Source organism: Salvelinus alpinus, chromosome 15, assembly GCF_045679555.1.
Source record: "Salvelinus alpinus chromosome 15, SLU_Salpinus.1, whole genome shotgun sequence".
NCBI classification, from domain to species: domain Eukaryota; kingdom Metazoa; phylum Chordata; class Actinopteri; order Salmoniformes; family Salmonidae; genus Salvelinus; species Salvelinus alpinus.
The window spans coordinates 28,855,143-28,871,227 of record NC_092100.1 but is presented as its reverse complement, the minus strand read 5'-3'; the positions used below and the strand labels follow the sequence as shown (position 1 = coordinate 28,871,227).

Here is a 16,085-nt window from a genome sequence, read left to right as displayed (position 1 = left end):
TGGTATGAGCAGAGTTAGAATAATCTTTGAATACTGTCTCCTCAGGTTGAAAGGGACTATACTTTCCTGGACTATATTTTAGGTGGATGCCAAATCATGTTCACTGTGAGTATGTCATCACTCACCTCAATGTGTCTCCCACTTTCCACCTGTAAACTCTGACCCTGCACTCTTTTATTTTTTTATTTTACCGTTATTTTACCAGGTAAGTTGACTGAGAACACGTTCTCATTTGCAGCAACAACCTGGGGAATAGTTACAGGGGAGAGGAGGGGGATGAATGAGCCAATTGTAAACTGGGGATTATTAGGTGACCGTGATGGTTGAGGGCCAGATTGGGAATTTAGCCAGGACACCGGGGTTAACACCCCTACTCTTACGATAAGTGCCATGGGATCTTTAATGACCTCAGAGAGTCAGGACACCCGTTTAACGTCCCATCCGAAAGACGGCACCCTACACAGTGCAGTGTCCCCAATCACTGCCCTGGGGCATTGGGATCTTTGTTTAGACCAGAGGAAAGAGTGCCTCCTACTGGCCCTCCAACACCACTTCCAGCAGCACCTGGTGTCCCATCCAGGGACTGACCAGGACCAACCCTGCTTAGCTTCAGAAGCAAGCCAGCAGTGGTATGCAGGGTGGTATGCTGACCCTGTACTCTAACGCTCTACCTGTAAACTCTGACCCTGTACTCCAACGCTCTACCTGTAAACTCTGACCCTGTACGCCCACTCTCTACCTGTAAACTCTGACCCTGTATGCCCACTCTCTACCTGTAAACTCTGACCCTGTACGCCCACTCTCTACCTGTTAACTCTGACCCTGTACGCCCACTCTCTACCTGTAAACTCTGACCCTGTACTCCCACTCTCTACCTGTAAACTCTGACCCTGTACGCCCACTCTCTACCAGTAAACTCTGACCCTGTACTCCCACTCTCCTAGTGGACGGTTATTTAATGCAGGAAAACTTAAATCCGTTTTATCTCAATTCTACCAGCATGTCACCTGTGCAACTCGAGACCAAAAACTCTAGATCACCTTTACTCCACAAACAGAGACATACAAAGCTCTCCTTCACCTTCCATTTGGAAAATCTATCCTCCTGATTCCTGCTTACAAGCAAAATCTCAAACAGGAAGTATCAGTGACTCACTCAATATGGAAGTGGTCCAATGAAGCGTATGCTAATCTACAGGACTTTCGCTAGCACTGCCTGGAATATGTTCCGGAACTCATCCGGTGGCATTGAGGAGTTTACCACATCAGTCACCGGCTTTATTAATAAGTGCATTGATGACGTCGTCCCCACAGTGACTGTACGTACATATCCAAACCAGAAGCCATGGATTACAAGCAACATCCGCACTGGGGCTAAAGGCTAGAGCTGCTGCTTCAAAGGAGCGGGACACTAACCCGGACCCTTATAAGATATCTCGCTATGCCCTCTGACAAACCATCAAATAGGCAAAGTGTCAATAGAGGACTAAGATCGAATCCTACTACACCGGCTCTGATGCTCGTCGGATGTGGCAGGGCTTAAGAAATATCACGGATTACAAAAGGAAACCCAGTCATGAGCTGCCCAGTGACGCGAGTCTACCAGTCGAGCTAAAAATGCCTTCTATGCTCGCTTCGAGGCAAGCAACACTGAATCATGCGTAAGTGCACCAGCTATTCCAGATGACTGTGTGATCACACTCTCCATAGCCGATGTGAGCAAGACCTTTAAACAGGTTAGCATTTACAAGGCTGCAGGGCATGTCGAATTACCAGTACGCGCACTCAGAGCATGTGCTGACCAGCTGGCAAGTGTCTTCACTGACATTTTCAACCTCTCCCTGACCAGTCTGTAATACCTACATGTTTGAAGCGGACCACCATACTCCCTGTGCCCAAGAACACCAAGGTAACCTGTCTAAATTATTATCGCCCCATAACATTCACATCTGTAGCCATTAAGTGCTTTGAAAGGCTGCTCATGACTCACATCAACACCATCATCCCAGACACCCTGGACCCACTACAATTCACATACCGCCCCAACAGATCCACAGATAACGCAATCTCTACTGCTCTCCACACTGCTCTTTCTCACCTGGACAAAAGGAACACCTACAGTACGTGAGAATGCTGTTAATTGACTACAGCTCAGTGTTCAACACCATAGTGCCCTCCAAGCTCATCACTATGCTAAGGACCCTGAGACTGAACACCTCCCTCTGCAACTACTCCAACTAGATCCTGGACTTCTTGACGCCCCCAGGTGGTGAGGTTAGGCATCAACACGTCAGCCACGCTGACCCTCAACATGGAGGCCCCTCAGGAGTGGGTGCTTAGTCCCCTCCTGTCAAGGTTGAAGTGTAGACTACCGATCTCTGTTCATGGTGCTGAAATTTCGACAAATTTCGACAATGCAGATTGTAAAATAAATGTTAGATGCAACAGCATACATTTTTTTTTATATACAACTGTCCTCTATAGGCTACCTGAATCTGCATGACATGAGCCTTCCTCGCGCTCTCTCCCAGCTTGGATAGAAAGTTGTGTGTAAAACCAGTCTATTAATGCCAAATAATACATTCAGTCCACCCTCAAAACACTAGCTTACTAGGGATTGTTTCATTATGCAGTGTACAATCTATAGCTATGTACCGTATTTAGCTGCTACTTATAAACGTTTTATAAAAATTGACACATCAAATAGCCAAACAATGAGGAAAAAAGTAGTCGACTTGAGGATAAATTCAGACACTATTTATTGTTGAACAGGTTTTGTCTGGCTGATATCCTACACAAATGCGCTGCAATATTCAAGGTAAATTAAATTACATTTGAGAGTCTCCCCTGGTGTCCTGAAGACATCATTTTTTGTGTGCAAATGCTTTCACCAAGGCCTGTAGGTCCAGGTTGCAGGCCGACTGTTTTCTATACTGAGTATTGACAACCCACACAGTCTTTCCTGAGACATTGTGCATTATATGTCCATTGCACTGCACACAATTTAAACGTAGTCTTGACTGATACATGCCAAGGTATACCAGAGACAAGGAACTGTTGATATTGCAACCACAAAACTCAAACACCGGTTCACCAGTATGAACGAAATCGCAAACAGCTTTTTTTGATTTTCTTTTTTTGCCCTCAAGAACTGTTTCAACTGCTTCCTATACTGTTAAACTCTTTCCGTAATGTGTTTAGGCCGGCAATTGAGGAGAATGAGAGGCTCAATTAAAGATGTTACAGAACTGCTGTAAAGCACAACTCCCTTCTGCCCTGATGTTGCTACGGCAATCATGCTGTTTTTACCATCCCTGTGTCGCTTCTGCAGAGAGATCAATTCTAAACTAAATCTCCCTAAGAAGCGTTAGGCTCTCGGTCTGATATGCACTTTTGAACACCTGAGTAAGCTCCACTCACTGTACTGGCTCCGTCATGGCCTTGACTATGGCATTTGTCCACTGATTTGTCCAGGCTGTATCACATCCGGCCATGATTGTGAGTCCCATAGGGCGGCGCACAGTTGGCCCAGCGTCGTCCGGGTTTGGCCGGGGTAGGCCGTCATTGTAAATAATAATTTGTTCTTAATTGACTTGCCTAGTTAAATAAAGGTTAATAAAATAAATAAATAAAAACATCCCCGCATACTTTCAATCAGTTTATTTTTTATTTATCACTTTTTTAGTCACATTCCTGAAGAAACAAACACTTACTTATGGAAATTAAAAAGGTGTATGAATGACTTTTTGGAGCGTTACTGTCAAAATTATTTATTAAATTAATAAAAAATAGACATCGGTGAAAGGCGCATTGGCCCCCAGAACTCGTGAACCCCTCCGCCTTCCGGGGGCTGTCGGGTACGCCAGTGCCTCCTGTACTCCCTGTTCACCCACGACTGCACCCAGGCCTGATCACTGTTGACGATGAGATAGTGATGAGACAGCCTAAAGGGAGGAGTTCAGAGACCTGGCAGTGAGGTGCCAGTACAACAACCTCTCCCTCAACATCAGCAAGACAAAGAAGCTGATCGTGGACTAAAGGAAATGGAGGGCCCAGCACGCCCCCATTAACATCGGCGGAGCTGTAGTGGAGTACCTCAAGAGCTTCAGGTTCCTCAGAGTGCTTGGCATCAACTGTAAGGCGCTACAGAGGGTAGTGCATACGACCCAGTACATCACTGGGGCCGAGCTCCCTGCCAACCAGGACCTCTATACCAGGTGGTGTCAGAAAAATACCTTAAAAATGGTCAGACTCCAGCCACCCATGTCATAGACTGTTCTCTCTATTACTGCACGACAAGAGGTACCGATGCGGTACGACAAGTCTGTAACCAACAGGACCCTGAACAGCTTCTACCCCCAAGCTACAAACCTGCTTAATAGTTAGTCCAGGTAGCTATTTCTTAACTATTTAACTATCTGCATTGACCCTTTTTGCACTAACTTGTATATAGCCAAGTTGTTGTTACTCATTGTGTGTCTATTATTACTTTTATAATTATTACATGTTTTATTGTTCTATTATTTCTCTATTTCTTTGTCTCTGCATTGTCAGGAAAGGCTCGTAAATAACCATTTCACTGTTAGTCCACACCTGTTGTTTACGAAGCATGAGAGTGATGTGACGAATACAATTTTATTTTATTTTATTTTTGACTTACACCAACAACAAAAAAACATGTATTTTTTTTATTTGAACATAACACACTTGCATATGTTACTTCATTCATTGAATGCACACTATAGTACTGTAAATCTTTGGAAACATGGTACAGGTGTAGGATCTTCAAGGTTTAAAAAGGCTTCCAAAATGTATAATTTCCACTTTAAAATGTCAGACTTGATTGGCCCTAACTATAAATGTATAATCCACACAACAATTCACATTTCCTGTTGCTGAAGGATTATTTTCCTGCTGTGAGAAACAGGTCAAATTAAGATCCTGTAGGTTCAGATTTCTCCATAGTAGGAGAAAATTGTCATTGGTCTATTTTTGGCTCAGGCTGATGAGAGAAACATTGTGCGTCCCTGGTGATGTCACACCTTTGTGTCAGAGCTCTATTATTGGCCAGCCAGTGTATTTATCTCCAATTGTGCTGAAACATTGTCTACCACCATTTACGTATCCATGCTACTGTGAAATACTCCGAGGATCTGTTCCCTTTGTGGTGCCAAAATATGTGCATGATCTATTTTCCTATTTTCTCAGCAAAATAGCTCCACTTGTATTTTATTATTCCCTGAATAGCAACATCAACTTTCCATTAACGTTTCATTCTGCCACACCTCTTTAGTTACTTGTATGTGGCCAGATGTGTTTATTTATGTGGTTGTGGACCACAGACCTTGTTCTGATTAGCAGGCTCTATGTGTGGTCCTGTTCAAGAAATTATTTTATCCCCGTGTTATTGTCAGATTTTTTTTTAAAGCAAATGGAACATTTGTGTTGCCATAGTTACTGTGATTTGTGCCGAAGCGAGACTATGTCTTTGCAGGAATAAAAGGGAGAGAGAGAGACTGAAAACAATAATAGGAACATGACTGGAGACTATCTCCATGGTTTGGCTTTTCTGTTTGTAATGTATCCATAATGTTTTTGTCCTTTTAGTTTACATTTTCTAAAAACCTAGCTGCTAGGCAGGAAATTTGAAATGAATCCTGACAGTTTTACAAAATGTTTCCCATTTTAAAGGAGGAGGTACTACAATTTATACTGGGACAATTATATTTGTATTAAAAAATATATTCAAAACACCAGTAGTAACACCTTAATCATCTACCTTAATCCAATATGATAATTACAATTATTTAAAGAGTTCACACCTGCATGTTATAATTCAGTCAAGATCGGTGTCTGAGAAAGAATGTGAATCAAAATCCTCAAAGGTGCATCCTGCAGTTCTCTTAATCTGCTTTCTTTTGTCAGAGTTCTTTGATTTGTCTCACAGAGAAAGATGTTCTCTCTTTCTGTTCCACTGCATTCAATCAGATTTAGCATGCACCTAATCCTAATCTGTTAGAGGGGAAATCTGCTCTACAGAGATGCAGATGAAAACCCTGCTCATATATAGACTGGAACTAGAGACTACAATGTTTGCAGTAGTTGCATGGGAAAATGTATTGACTATATAACACAGTAGTATAGCATTGTATTAAAAGCAGCTTTAGAGTATTTGTCAAACTAGCCTACAGGTCAGACCTGCGTGGAGCGTGTGGAGCGGTGCTTAGGAGACCAGTGTTAAGACTTGTTATCATTCATGAGGTCATCTGATTGTACATTAGGTTGTTATCACAGCACCGGCCAGCCCTTTCAGAACCCTGTACCCAGAGTTAAAGGTATGGTTAAGAAACATGGTCATTCATCTGGACTAAATTGAGATAAAGCTAAAGATTTGAGTCAGTTCCCTGCTCATGCAGAGTAGCAGCACACTCATCACATTGCCTAGGGCTTGATTGAGACGCAGGGGATTGGACATATGAAGTGGCACCCTGATTCTGTCAGATCGCATGTCTCTCTCCCTTTCCCTCTCTTTCTGTCTTTCTCACCCTCTCTTTCTCTCTTTCTCTCTCTTCTCTTTTTCTCCTCACCTTGTCCATCTATTGTCTAATAGAGGCTGTCCAGTTATCAGCCACAACTTTGGTAGGAACTGGAGGAGATCTGAGTAGAAGCCATGCTCTTTGATAGGATTGTTGGTTAAAGGCATTAGCATGGACTGAATGAAGATGTGGGCTTGGGAGGGCTTGTTAGTTGAAATCTTTGAGTTAATTACCATGTTTATATTGTAACCATCTTTGCCCGAGGACAGGATCCTGAAATAAGGCTCTGTAGGATTCACTGGAATCTTTTTATATGCTCCACACCTTTGTTCATATTTAAGCTGATTTATAGGCTTTGTTTGTGTTTGTGAGCATGTCTGTCTCCTGTCTTGCTATTCCTGTAGGTTGGCATTGATTTCACAGCGTCTAATGGGAACCCTCGGGAGGCCTCCTCTCTTCACTTCATCAACCCTCTGGGCAGCAATGAGTACCTGTCCGCCATCCTGGCTGTGGGCCAGATCATCCAGGACTATGACACGTGAGTCCCATTAGTGTAAACAGTAATAACAGGACTCAATATGATCAAATCACAGATAAATAAAGTATTATATTTTATACATCACAGTCATAAGTCACTAAAAGGTCTCTTCAACTCTTCTAATTCTGTCTACTCAGTCATATTCTTTATGTCACTCATTGTTTCTGATAAAGTACCATCCCGAGTTTATTGAGACATTCCATAATGCAAAATTGCATGTTGAATTCTGATGAAGTTGCTTTTTACTGTCAATCTGTTGCCCTCCTTCCTCAGTGACAAAATGTTTCCTGCTCTGGGATTTGGGGCTCAACTCCCTCCAGACTGGAAAGTAAGTGTATAAACTGTCTACATGTGAGGGTGTGTCTTCACGGCACACTACATATGATAGACGTAGAGCCAAAAAGAATGCTAAAGAGAAGAGGGAGACTGGAAGACAGCGGCATCACAAAGTATGTATAAAACATGCATATTCCAATAATTATGCAACTGTAATCCCATCTGGGTTGCCATGGCACTGCACTGATGTAAAGGACAACGGAATGAGGAGGCTGAGCAACAGAAATGGACAGAATATTTAGCCTTGCGTTCAGATACTTTATGGGAAGTGTTTAGGGAGGTTAAATCCATCAGTGGTCTGAGAGGACTAGAGGAAGAAGAGAGGGAGAGGTTGAAACAATTGGAATGAAAGGGCACTGCAGGGATGGGAATGTATGTAATGGATTTGGAGAGGAGGAAAGCAAGCAAGAATAGATCATGTGAAGCAGGGGGAATGGAGGAAGAGAAAATGCTTGTCACATAATTCACTGCTTTTCCCACCTGCTACAATCATACAATGGAAATGCATATTTCTAGTGCTCCCACATTCCTCTACAGTCTCTAACAGCCATTGGAAATTCTCAATGTACAATTTCTGCACCTGAGGCTTGGTTTTTGTCTCCTGTACCTGCAGGTGTCTCATGAATTTGCCATCAACTTTGACTCCACCAATCCATTCTGCCAAGGTGAGCAATTATTATGTTTTCTGTAACCCCCGTTAAAAACCTTATTACAATGTACTCACTGCAGGCTGCACTTACTAGGGTTTGTTTCTTGCTTTATCCATGGAGTGGGTGTTATTTCTCATTTATTTGAGAACTACCATATTTAGCCCTCTGTCTGCTGGTGAGGGTGCTGGTTTGTGCTGGTTTCCATGTGTGATTCCTGTTTCCTATGGTCAGGCGTGGAGGGGATTGCCCAGGCCTACTCTGTCTGCCTGCCTCACATCCGTTTCTACGGCCCCACGAACTTCTCCCCCATCATCACCCATGTGGCCCGCTTTGCCACCCAGGCCCTTCAACAGGAGACTGCTGCGGTGAGGAATGCTTGTTATCACTATTAGGATTTCTAGTTTCATTGTTTTATTGCTTATCCATTTTCATTTTATTGAATCTGTCATTTTCCTGTTAAAGATGTCTATCCGACTCATGTTATTAATGAGTCAACATTACCAGTTCCAAATTATATGTAAATCCCCCCACATGACCAATGCTTATTGACTTTAAAGGCGGGTGCACTTTGTAGTAAACACAAGCACTGTTCCACTGCCCAGGGCCAGATGTGGTAGCACATGCTGATCATGTGATGGGTTTGCCAACAGTAACCCAGAGCTCCTGAAGTCACAGAACCTTTAAACATTCACAAGGTTGAAGAGGTATATAGGGTACTAGGGGGTAACTAACCCCCTGGGGTAACTGCCCCCACCCCCTGTAATTCACATTAAGACCACAAGATGTCACCAAATAATTTTTTCAACACTTTTTTCAACATTTTTTCAACACTGCTCTTGCTCAACAACAAAAAATCTTCTGTGTCATCACAACTTTTGGAGATATTTCAACAAAACGATTTTGTGGTAAGTTGATATAATTTTCTTACATTTTGAAAAAGTTGTAGATATATTCCAATGAAGTTAGATCTATAATTGTTTTAAATATACAAGTAGGAAAGCCTTACGATAAACAATCCACTTGTTTAGAGAGACATTTTTTTCTTAAAGTAGTAATATGTTGGATGAGTGTGTTGGGGGCAACACCCCCCCCCCCCCCCCCCATTTATGGTTATGAATGTGTTTCTACTAGTCATTTAGACAATGACTAGCCTAGTTAGTGCTAGTTTATGCTAACTTTCTAGCTAGAAACTTCCCTAGCAGTAAATGCTAGCCAGCTAGCTATCAATCAATCAAGTTTATTTTATATAGCCCTTCGTACATCAGCTAATATCTCGAAGTGCTATACAGAAACCCAGCCTAAAACCCCAAACAGCAAGCAATGCAGGTGTAGAAGCACGGTGGCTAGGAAAAACTCCCTAGAAAGGCCAAAATCTAGGAAGAAACCTAGAGAGGAACCAGGCTATGAGGGGTGGCCAGTCCTCTTCTGGCTGTGCCGGGTGGAGATTATATATATATATATAATTATATATGTCCTGTATATATATATATTTACACCTTTCTTCGCATATCTTTTATCTATTTTATTATCCAAGAACTCAACTACAAAAGCTTTCCTGCAAAAGCTTTCCTGCAACCCGCTTCACCAATTACAAAAAGTATTATTTACCTCAATCTGAAAATCCATCGTGGAAGCTAGCCAGGGGCTAATTCAGAAGCTAGCCTGAAAGCTAACCAGAAGCTACTCCGATAGCTAGCCAGAAGCTAATCTGTAGCTGCCCCGAAATTAGCCGGTTTGCTGGCTAGCGTTGGTGTTTCAGCTGCCCACGTTTAGTGGTCATCAGCTATTCCTTTAGCTCGATAATCTACCGGCACTTTTGTGCAACGCGACTCGGACCGGAGCATTCCGGGTCTCTTTTTCTCTCAGTTTCCCCGGATTCCAGCCGCAGGCTCTGGACACTTGTACCTTGATTTCGCAGCTAGCTAGCTGCAAACCGTGTGACTATTGGCTTACGTCGACCCCGGAGCAAATTCTAATCATTCTGGAGCTAGCCAGCTGAGGAGTTCCATCACCATCCGGACCCGTTTCTTTTGTTGCTGCTGCAGATACGGAACCCCACCGGGCCTTCACGACTGACTGCCGCGACTGACTGCCGACGTTATCTGCCCGAGGGATTTATCCAACTGGCACCTCCGTCCCGACGTTACCTGAACGCTCATCTGAGGCCCGCTAATCGTTAGCTGTCTTATCGGCTGCTATTTGAACAAGTATATTGGACAACTATTATTATTATTATTATTTATTTATTTTATTTTTTCCCTGGGTCACTATATCTATTTTGCCAATTTGGATTGATCCCCTCTACCACACGGAACCCCACTACACGGAACCCCACTAACCTACCGACGGAAACGCACGAGGTATCTACAAACAGACCTCCATCCTATGCTGCTACCGATAGCCATATACCCGGCCAGCTGTCTGGATCGCCACGACCCCAACCAACCTCTACTCACTGGACCCTTATTGATCACTCGATTAGCATGCCTCTCCTTAATGTAAATATGCCTTGTCCATTGCTGTTCTGGTTAGTGTTTATTGGCTTATTTCACTGTAGAGATTCTAGCCCTGCTCTCTATACCATATCCAACCTCTCAGTTCCACCACCCACATATGCGATGACATCACCTGGTTTCAATGATGTTTCTAGAGACAATATCTCTCTCATCATCACTCAATACCTAGGTTTACCTCCACTGTATTCACATCCTACCATACCTTTGTCTGTACATTATTCCTTTAAACTATTTTATCGCCCCCAGAAACCTCCTTTTACTCTCTGCTCTAGTAGCTCTAGGCGACCAATTCTCATAGCTTTTAGCCGTACCCTTATCCTACTCCTCCTCTGTTCCTCTGGTGATGTAGAGGTGAATCCAGGCCCTGCAGTACCTGGCTCCACTCCTATTCCCCAGGCGCTCTCTTTTGATGACTTCTGTAACCGTAATAGCCTTGGCTTCATGCATGTTAACATTAGAAGCCTCCTCCCTAAGTTTGTTTTGTTCACTGCTTTAGCACACTCTGCCAACCCGGATGTTTTAGCCGTGTCTGAATCCTGGCTTAGAAAGACCACCAAAAATTCAGACATTTTCATCCCCAATTACAAGATTTTCAGACAAGATAGAACGGCCAAAGGGGGCGGTGTTGCAATCTACTGCAAAGACTGCCTGCAGAGTTCTGTTATACTATCCAGGTCTGTTCCCAAACAATTTGAACTTCTACTTTTAAAAATCCACCTCTCTAAAAACAAGTCTCTCACCGTTGCCGCCTGCTATAGACCACCCTCTGCCCCCAGCTGTGCTCTGGACACTATATGTGAACTGATTGCCCCCCATCTATCTTCAGAGCTCGTGCTGCTAGGCGACCTAAATTTGAACATGCTCAACACCCCAGCCACCCTACAATCTAAGCTTGATGCCCTCAATCTCACACAAATTATAAATGAACCTACCAGGTACCACCCCAATTCCGTAAACACGGGTACCCTCATAGATATCATCCTAACAAACTTGCCCTCCAAATACACCTCTGCTGTTTTCAACCAAGATCTCAGCGATCACTGCCTCATTGCCTGCATCCGTAATGGGTCAGCGGTCAAACGACCTCCACTCATCACTGTCAAACGCTCCCTGAAACACTTCAGCGAGCAGGCCTTTCTAATCGACCTGGCCGGGGTATCCTGGAAGGATATTGATCTCATCCCGTCAGTAGAGGATGCCTGGTCATTTTTTAAAAATGCCTTCCTCACCATCTTGAATAAGCATGCCCCATTCAAGAAATTTAGAACCAGGAACAGATATAGCCCTTGGTTCTCTCCTGACCTGACTGCCCTTAACCAACAGAAAAACATCCTATGGCGTTCTGCATTAGCATCGAACAGCCCCCGTGATATGCAACTTTTCAGGGAAGCCAGAAACCAATATACACAGGCAGTTAGAACAGCCAAGGCTAGCTTTTTCAAGCAGAAATTTGCTTCCTGCAACACAAATTCAAAAAAGTTCTGGGACACCGTAAAGTCCATGGAGAATAAGAACACCTCCTCCCAGCTTCCAACCGCTCTGAAGATAGGAAACACTGTCACCACCGACAAATCCACTATAATTGAGAATTTCAATAAGCATTTTTCTACGGCTGGCCATGCTTTCCACCTGGCTACCCCTACCCCGGACAACAGCACTGCCCTCCCCTCTGCTACTCGCCCAAGCCTTCCCCATTTCTCTTTCTCCCAAATACAGTCAGCTGATGTTCTAAATGAGCTGCAAAATCTGGACCCTTACAAATCAGCCGGGCTAGATAATCTGGACCCTTTCTTTCTAAAACTATCTGCTGAAATTGTTGCCACCCCTATTACTAGCCTCTTCAACCTCTCTTTCGTGTCGTCTGAGATCCCCAAAGATTGGAAAGCAGCTGCGGTTATCCCCCTCTTCAAAGGGGGGGACACCCTTGACCCTAACTGCTACAGACCTATATCTATCCTACCCTGCCTTTCTAAGGTCTTCGAAAGCCAAGTCAACAAACAGATTACCGACCATTTCGAATCCCACCACACCTTCTCCGCAATGCAATCTGGTTTCAGAGCTGGTCATGGGTGCACCTCAGCCACGCTCAAGGTCATAAACGATATCGTAACCGCCATCGATAGGAAACAATACTGTGCAGCCGTATTCATTGACCTGGCCAAGGCCTTTGACTCTGTCAATCACCACATCCTCATTGGCAGACTCGACAGCCTTGGTTTCTCTAATGATTGCCTCGCCTGGTTCACCAACTACTTCTCTGATCGAGTTCAGTGTGTCAAATCGGAGGGTCTGTTGTCCGGGCCTCTGGCAGTCTCTATGGGGGTGCCACAGGGTTCAATTCTTGGACCGACTCTCTTCTCTGTTTACATCAATGATGTCGCTCTTGCTGCTGGTGATTCTCTGATCCACCTCTACGCAGACGACACTATTCTGTATACTTCTGGCCCTTCTTTTGACACTGTGTTAACAACCCTCCAGGCGAGCTTCAATGCCATACAACTCTCCTTCCGTGGCCTCCAACTGCTCTTAAATACAAGTAAAACCAAATGCATGCTCTTCAACCGATCACTGCCTGCTCCTGCCCGCCTGTCCAACATCACTACTTTGGACGGCTCTGACTTAGAATATGTGGACACCTACAAATACCTAGGTGTCTGGTTAGACTGTAAACTCTCCTTCCAGACTCACATCAAACATCTCCAATCCAAAGTCAAATCTAGAATTGGCTTCCTATTCCGCAACAAAGCATCCTTTACTCATGCTGCCAAACATACCCTTGTAAAACTGACCATCCTACCAATCCTCGACTTCGGTGATGTCATTTACAAAATAGCCTCCAAAACCCTACTCAATAAATTGGATGCAGTCTATCACAGTGCCATCCGTTTTGTCACCAAAGCCCCATATACTACCCACCACTGCGACCTGTACACTCTCGTTGGCTGGCCCTCGCTTCATACTCGTCGCCAAACCCACTGGTTCCAGGTCATCTACAAGACCCTGCTAGGTAAAGTCCCCCCTTATCTCAGCTCGCTGGTCACCATAGCAGCACCTACCTGTAGCACGCGCTCCAGCAGGTATATCTCTCTAGTCACCCCCAAAACCAATTCTTCCTTTGGACGCCTCTCCTTCCAGTTCTCTGCTGCCAATGACTGGAACGAACTACAAAAATCTCTGAAACTGGAAACACCTATCTCCCTCACTAGCTTTAAGCACCAGCTGTCAGAGCAGCTCATAGATTACTGCACCTGTACATAACCCATCTACAATTTAGCCCAAACAACTACCTCTTTACCTACTGTATTTATTTATTAATTTATTTTGCTCCTTTGCACCCCATTATTTCTGTCTCTACTTTGCACTTTCTTCCACTGCAAACCAACCATTCCATTGTTTTTTTTTAGTTTTTATTTTACTTGCTGTGTTGTACTCACTTCGCCTCCATGGCCTTTTATATTTTTATTTATTTATACATATATTTGTTTGCCTTCACCTCCCTTATCTCACCTCACTTGCTCACATTGTATATAGACTTTTTTTTTTTTTTTTTTTCACTGTATTATTGACTATATGTTTGTTTTACTCCATGTGTAACTATGTGTTGTTGTATGTGTCGAACTGCTTTGCTTTATCTTGGCCAGGTCGCAATTGTAAATGAGAACGTGTTCTCAATTTGCCTACCTGGTTAAATAAAGGTTAAATAAATAAATAAATAAATAACAGAACATGGCCAAGATGTTCAAAATGTTCATAAATGACAAGCATGGTCAAATAATAATCAGGAATAAATGTCAGTTGGCTTTTCATAGCCGATCATTAAGAGTTGAAAACAGCAGGTCTGGGACAGGTAGGGGTTCCATAACCGCAGGCAGAACAGTTGAAACTGGGACAGCAGCAAGGCCAGGTGGACTGGGGACAGCAAGGAGTCATCATGCCCGGTAGTCCTGACGTATGGTCCTAGGGCTCAGTTCCTCCGAGAGAGAGAAAGAAAGAGAGAAGGAGAGAATTAGAGAGAGCCAAGATGTTCAAAATGTTCATAAATGACAAGCATGGTCAAATAATAATCAGGAATAAATGTCAGTTGGCTTTTCATAGCCGATCATTAAGAGTTGAAAACAGCAGGTCTGGGACAGGTAGGGGTTCCATAACTGCAGGCAGAACAGTTGAAACTGGAACAGCAGCAAGGCAGGTGGACTGGGGACAGCAAGGAGTCATCATGCCCAGTAGTCCTGACGTATGGTCCTAGGGCTCAGGTCCTCCGAGAGAGAGAAAGAAAGAGAGAAGGAGAGAATTAGAGAGAGCATACTTAAATTCACACAGGACACTGGATAAGACAGGAGAAGTACTCCAGATATAACCAACTGGCCCTAGCCCCCTGACACAAACTACTGCAGCATAAATACTGGAGGCTGAGACAGGAGGGGTCAGGAGACACTGTGGCCCCATCTGATGATACCCCCGGACAGGGCCAAACAGGAAGGATATAACCCCACCCACTTTGCCAAAGCACAGCCCCCGCACCACTAGAGGGATATCTTCAACCACCAACTTACAATCCTGAGACAAGGCCGAGTATAGCCCACAAAGATCTCCACCACAGCACAAACCAAGGGGGGGCGCCAACCCAGACAGGAAGATCACGTCAGTAACTCAACCCACTCCCTCCTAGGGACGGCATGAAAGAGCACCAGTAAGCCAGTGACTCAGCCCCTGTAATAGGGTTAGAGGCAGAGAATCCCAGTGGAGAGAGGGGAACCGGCCAGGCAGAGACAGCAAGGGCGGTTCGTTGCTCCAGAGCCTTTCCGTTCACCTTCACACTCCTGGGCCAGACTACACTCAATCATATGACCTACTGAAGAGATAAGTCTTCAGTAAAGACTTAAAGGTTGAGACCGAGTCTGCGTCTCTCACATGGGTAGGCAGACCATTCCATAAAAATGGAGATCTATAGGAGAAAGCCCTGCCTCCAGCTGTTTGCTTAGAAATTCTAGGGACAATTAGGAAGCCTGCGTCTTGTGACCGTAGCGTACGTGTAGGTATGTACGGCAGGACCAACTCGGAAAGATAGGTAGGAGCAAGCCCATGTAACGCTTTATAGGTTAACAGTAAAACCTTGAAATCAGCCCTTGCCTTAACAGGAAGCCAGTGTAGGGAAGCTAGCACTGGAGTAATATGATCAAATTTCTTGGTTCTAGTCAGGATTCTAGCAGCCGTATTTAGCACTAACTGAAGTTTATTTAGTGCTTTATCCGGGTAGCCGGAAAGTAGAGCATTGCAGTAGTCTAACCTAGAAGTAACAAATGCATGGATTAACTTTTCTGCATCATTTTTGGACAGAAAATTTCTGATTTTTGCAATGTTACGTAGATGGAAAAAAGCTGTCCTTGAAACAGTCTTGATATGTTCGTCAAAAGAGAGATCAGGGTCAAGAGTAACGCCGAAGTCCTTCACAGTTTTATTTGAGACGACTTTACAACCATCAAGATTAATTGTCAGATTTAACAGAAGAT

At 44.0% G+C, this 16,085-nt stretch overlaps 1 protein-coding gene across 1 annotated transcript in view; it reads left to right on the top strand.

Moving 5' to 3' along the window:
- Positions 1-16,085, top strand: part of LOC139539859 (copine-2-like) — a 48,889-nt gene that overhangs the window by 7,833 nt on the left and 24,971 nt on the right. Inside the window, exons 10-14 of the mRNA XM_071343205.1 lie at positions 46-105; positions 6,940-7,073; positions 7,347-7,401; positions 8,023-8,074; positions 8,291-8,424. Of these exons, the coding sequence (XP_071199306.1) occupies positions 46-105; positions 6,940-7,073; positions 7,347-7,401; positions 8,023-8,074; positions 8,291-8,424 (435 nt within the window). The remainder of the gene's footprint in view (positions 1-45; positions 106-6,939; positions 7,074-7,346; positions 7,402-8,022; positions 8,075-8,290; positions 8,425-16,085) is intronic.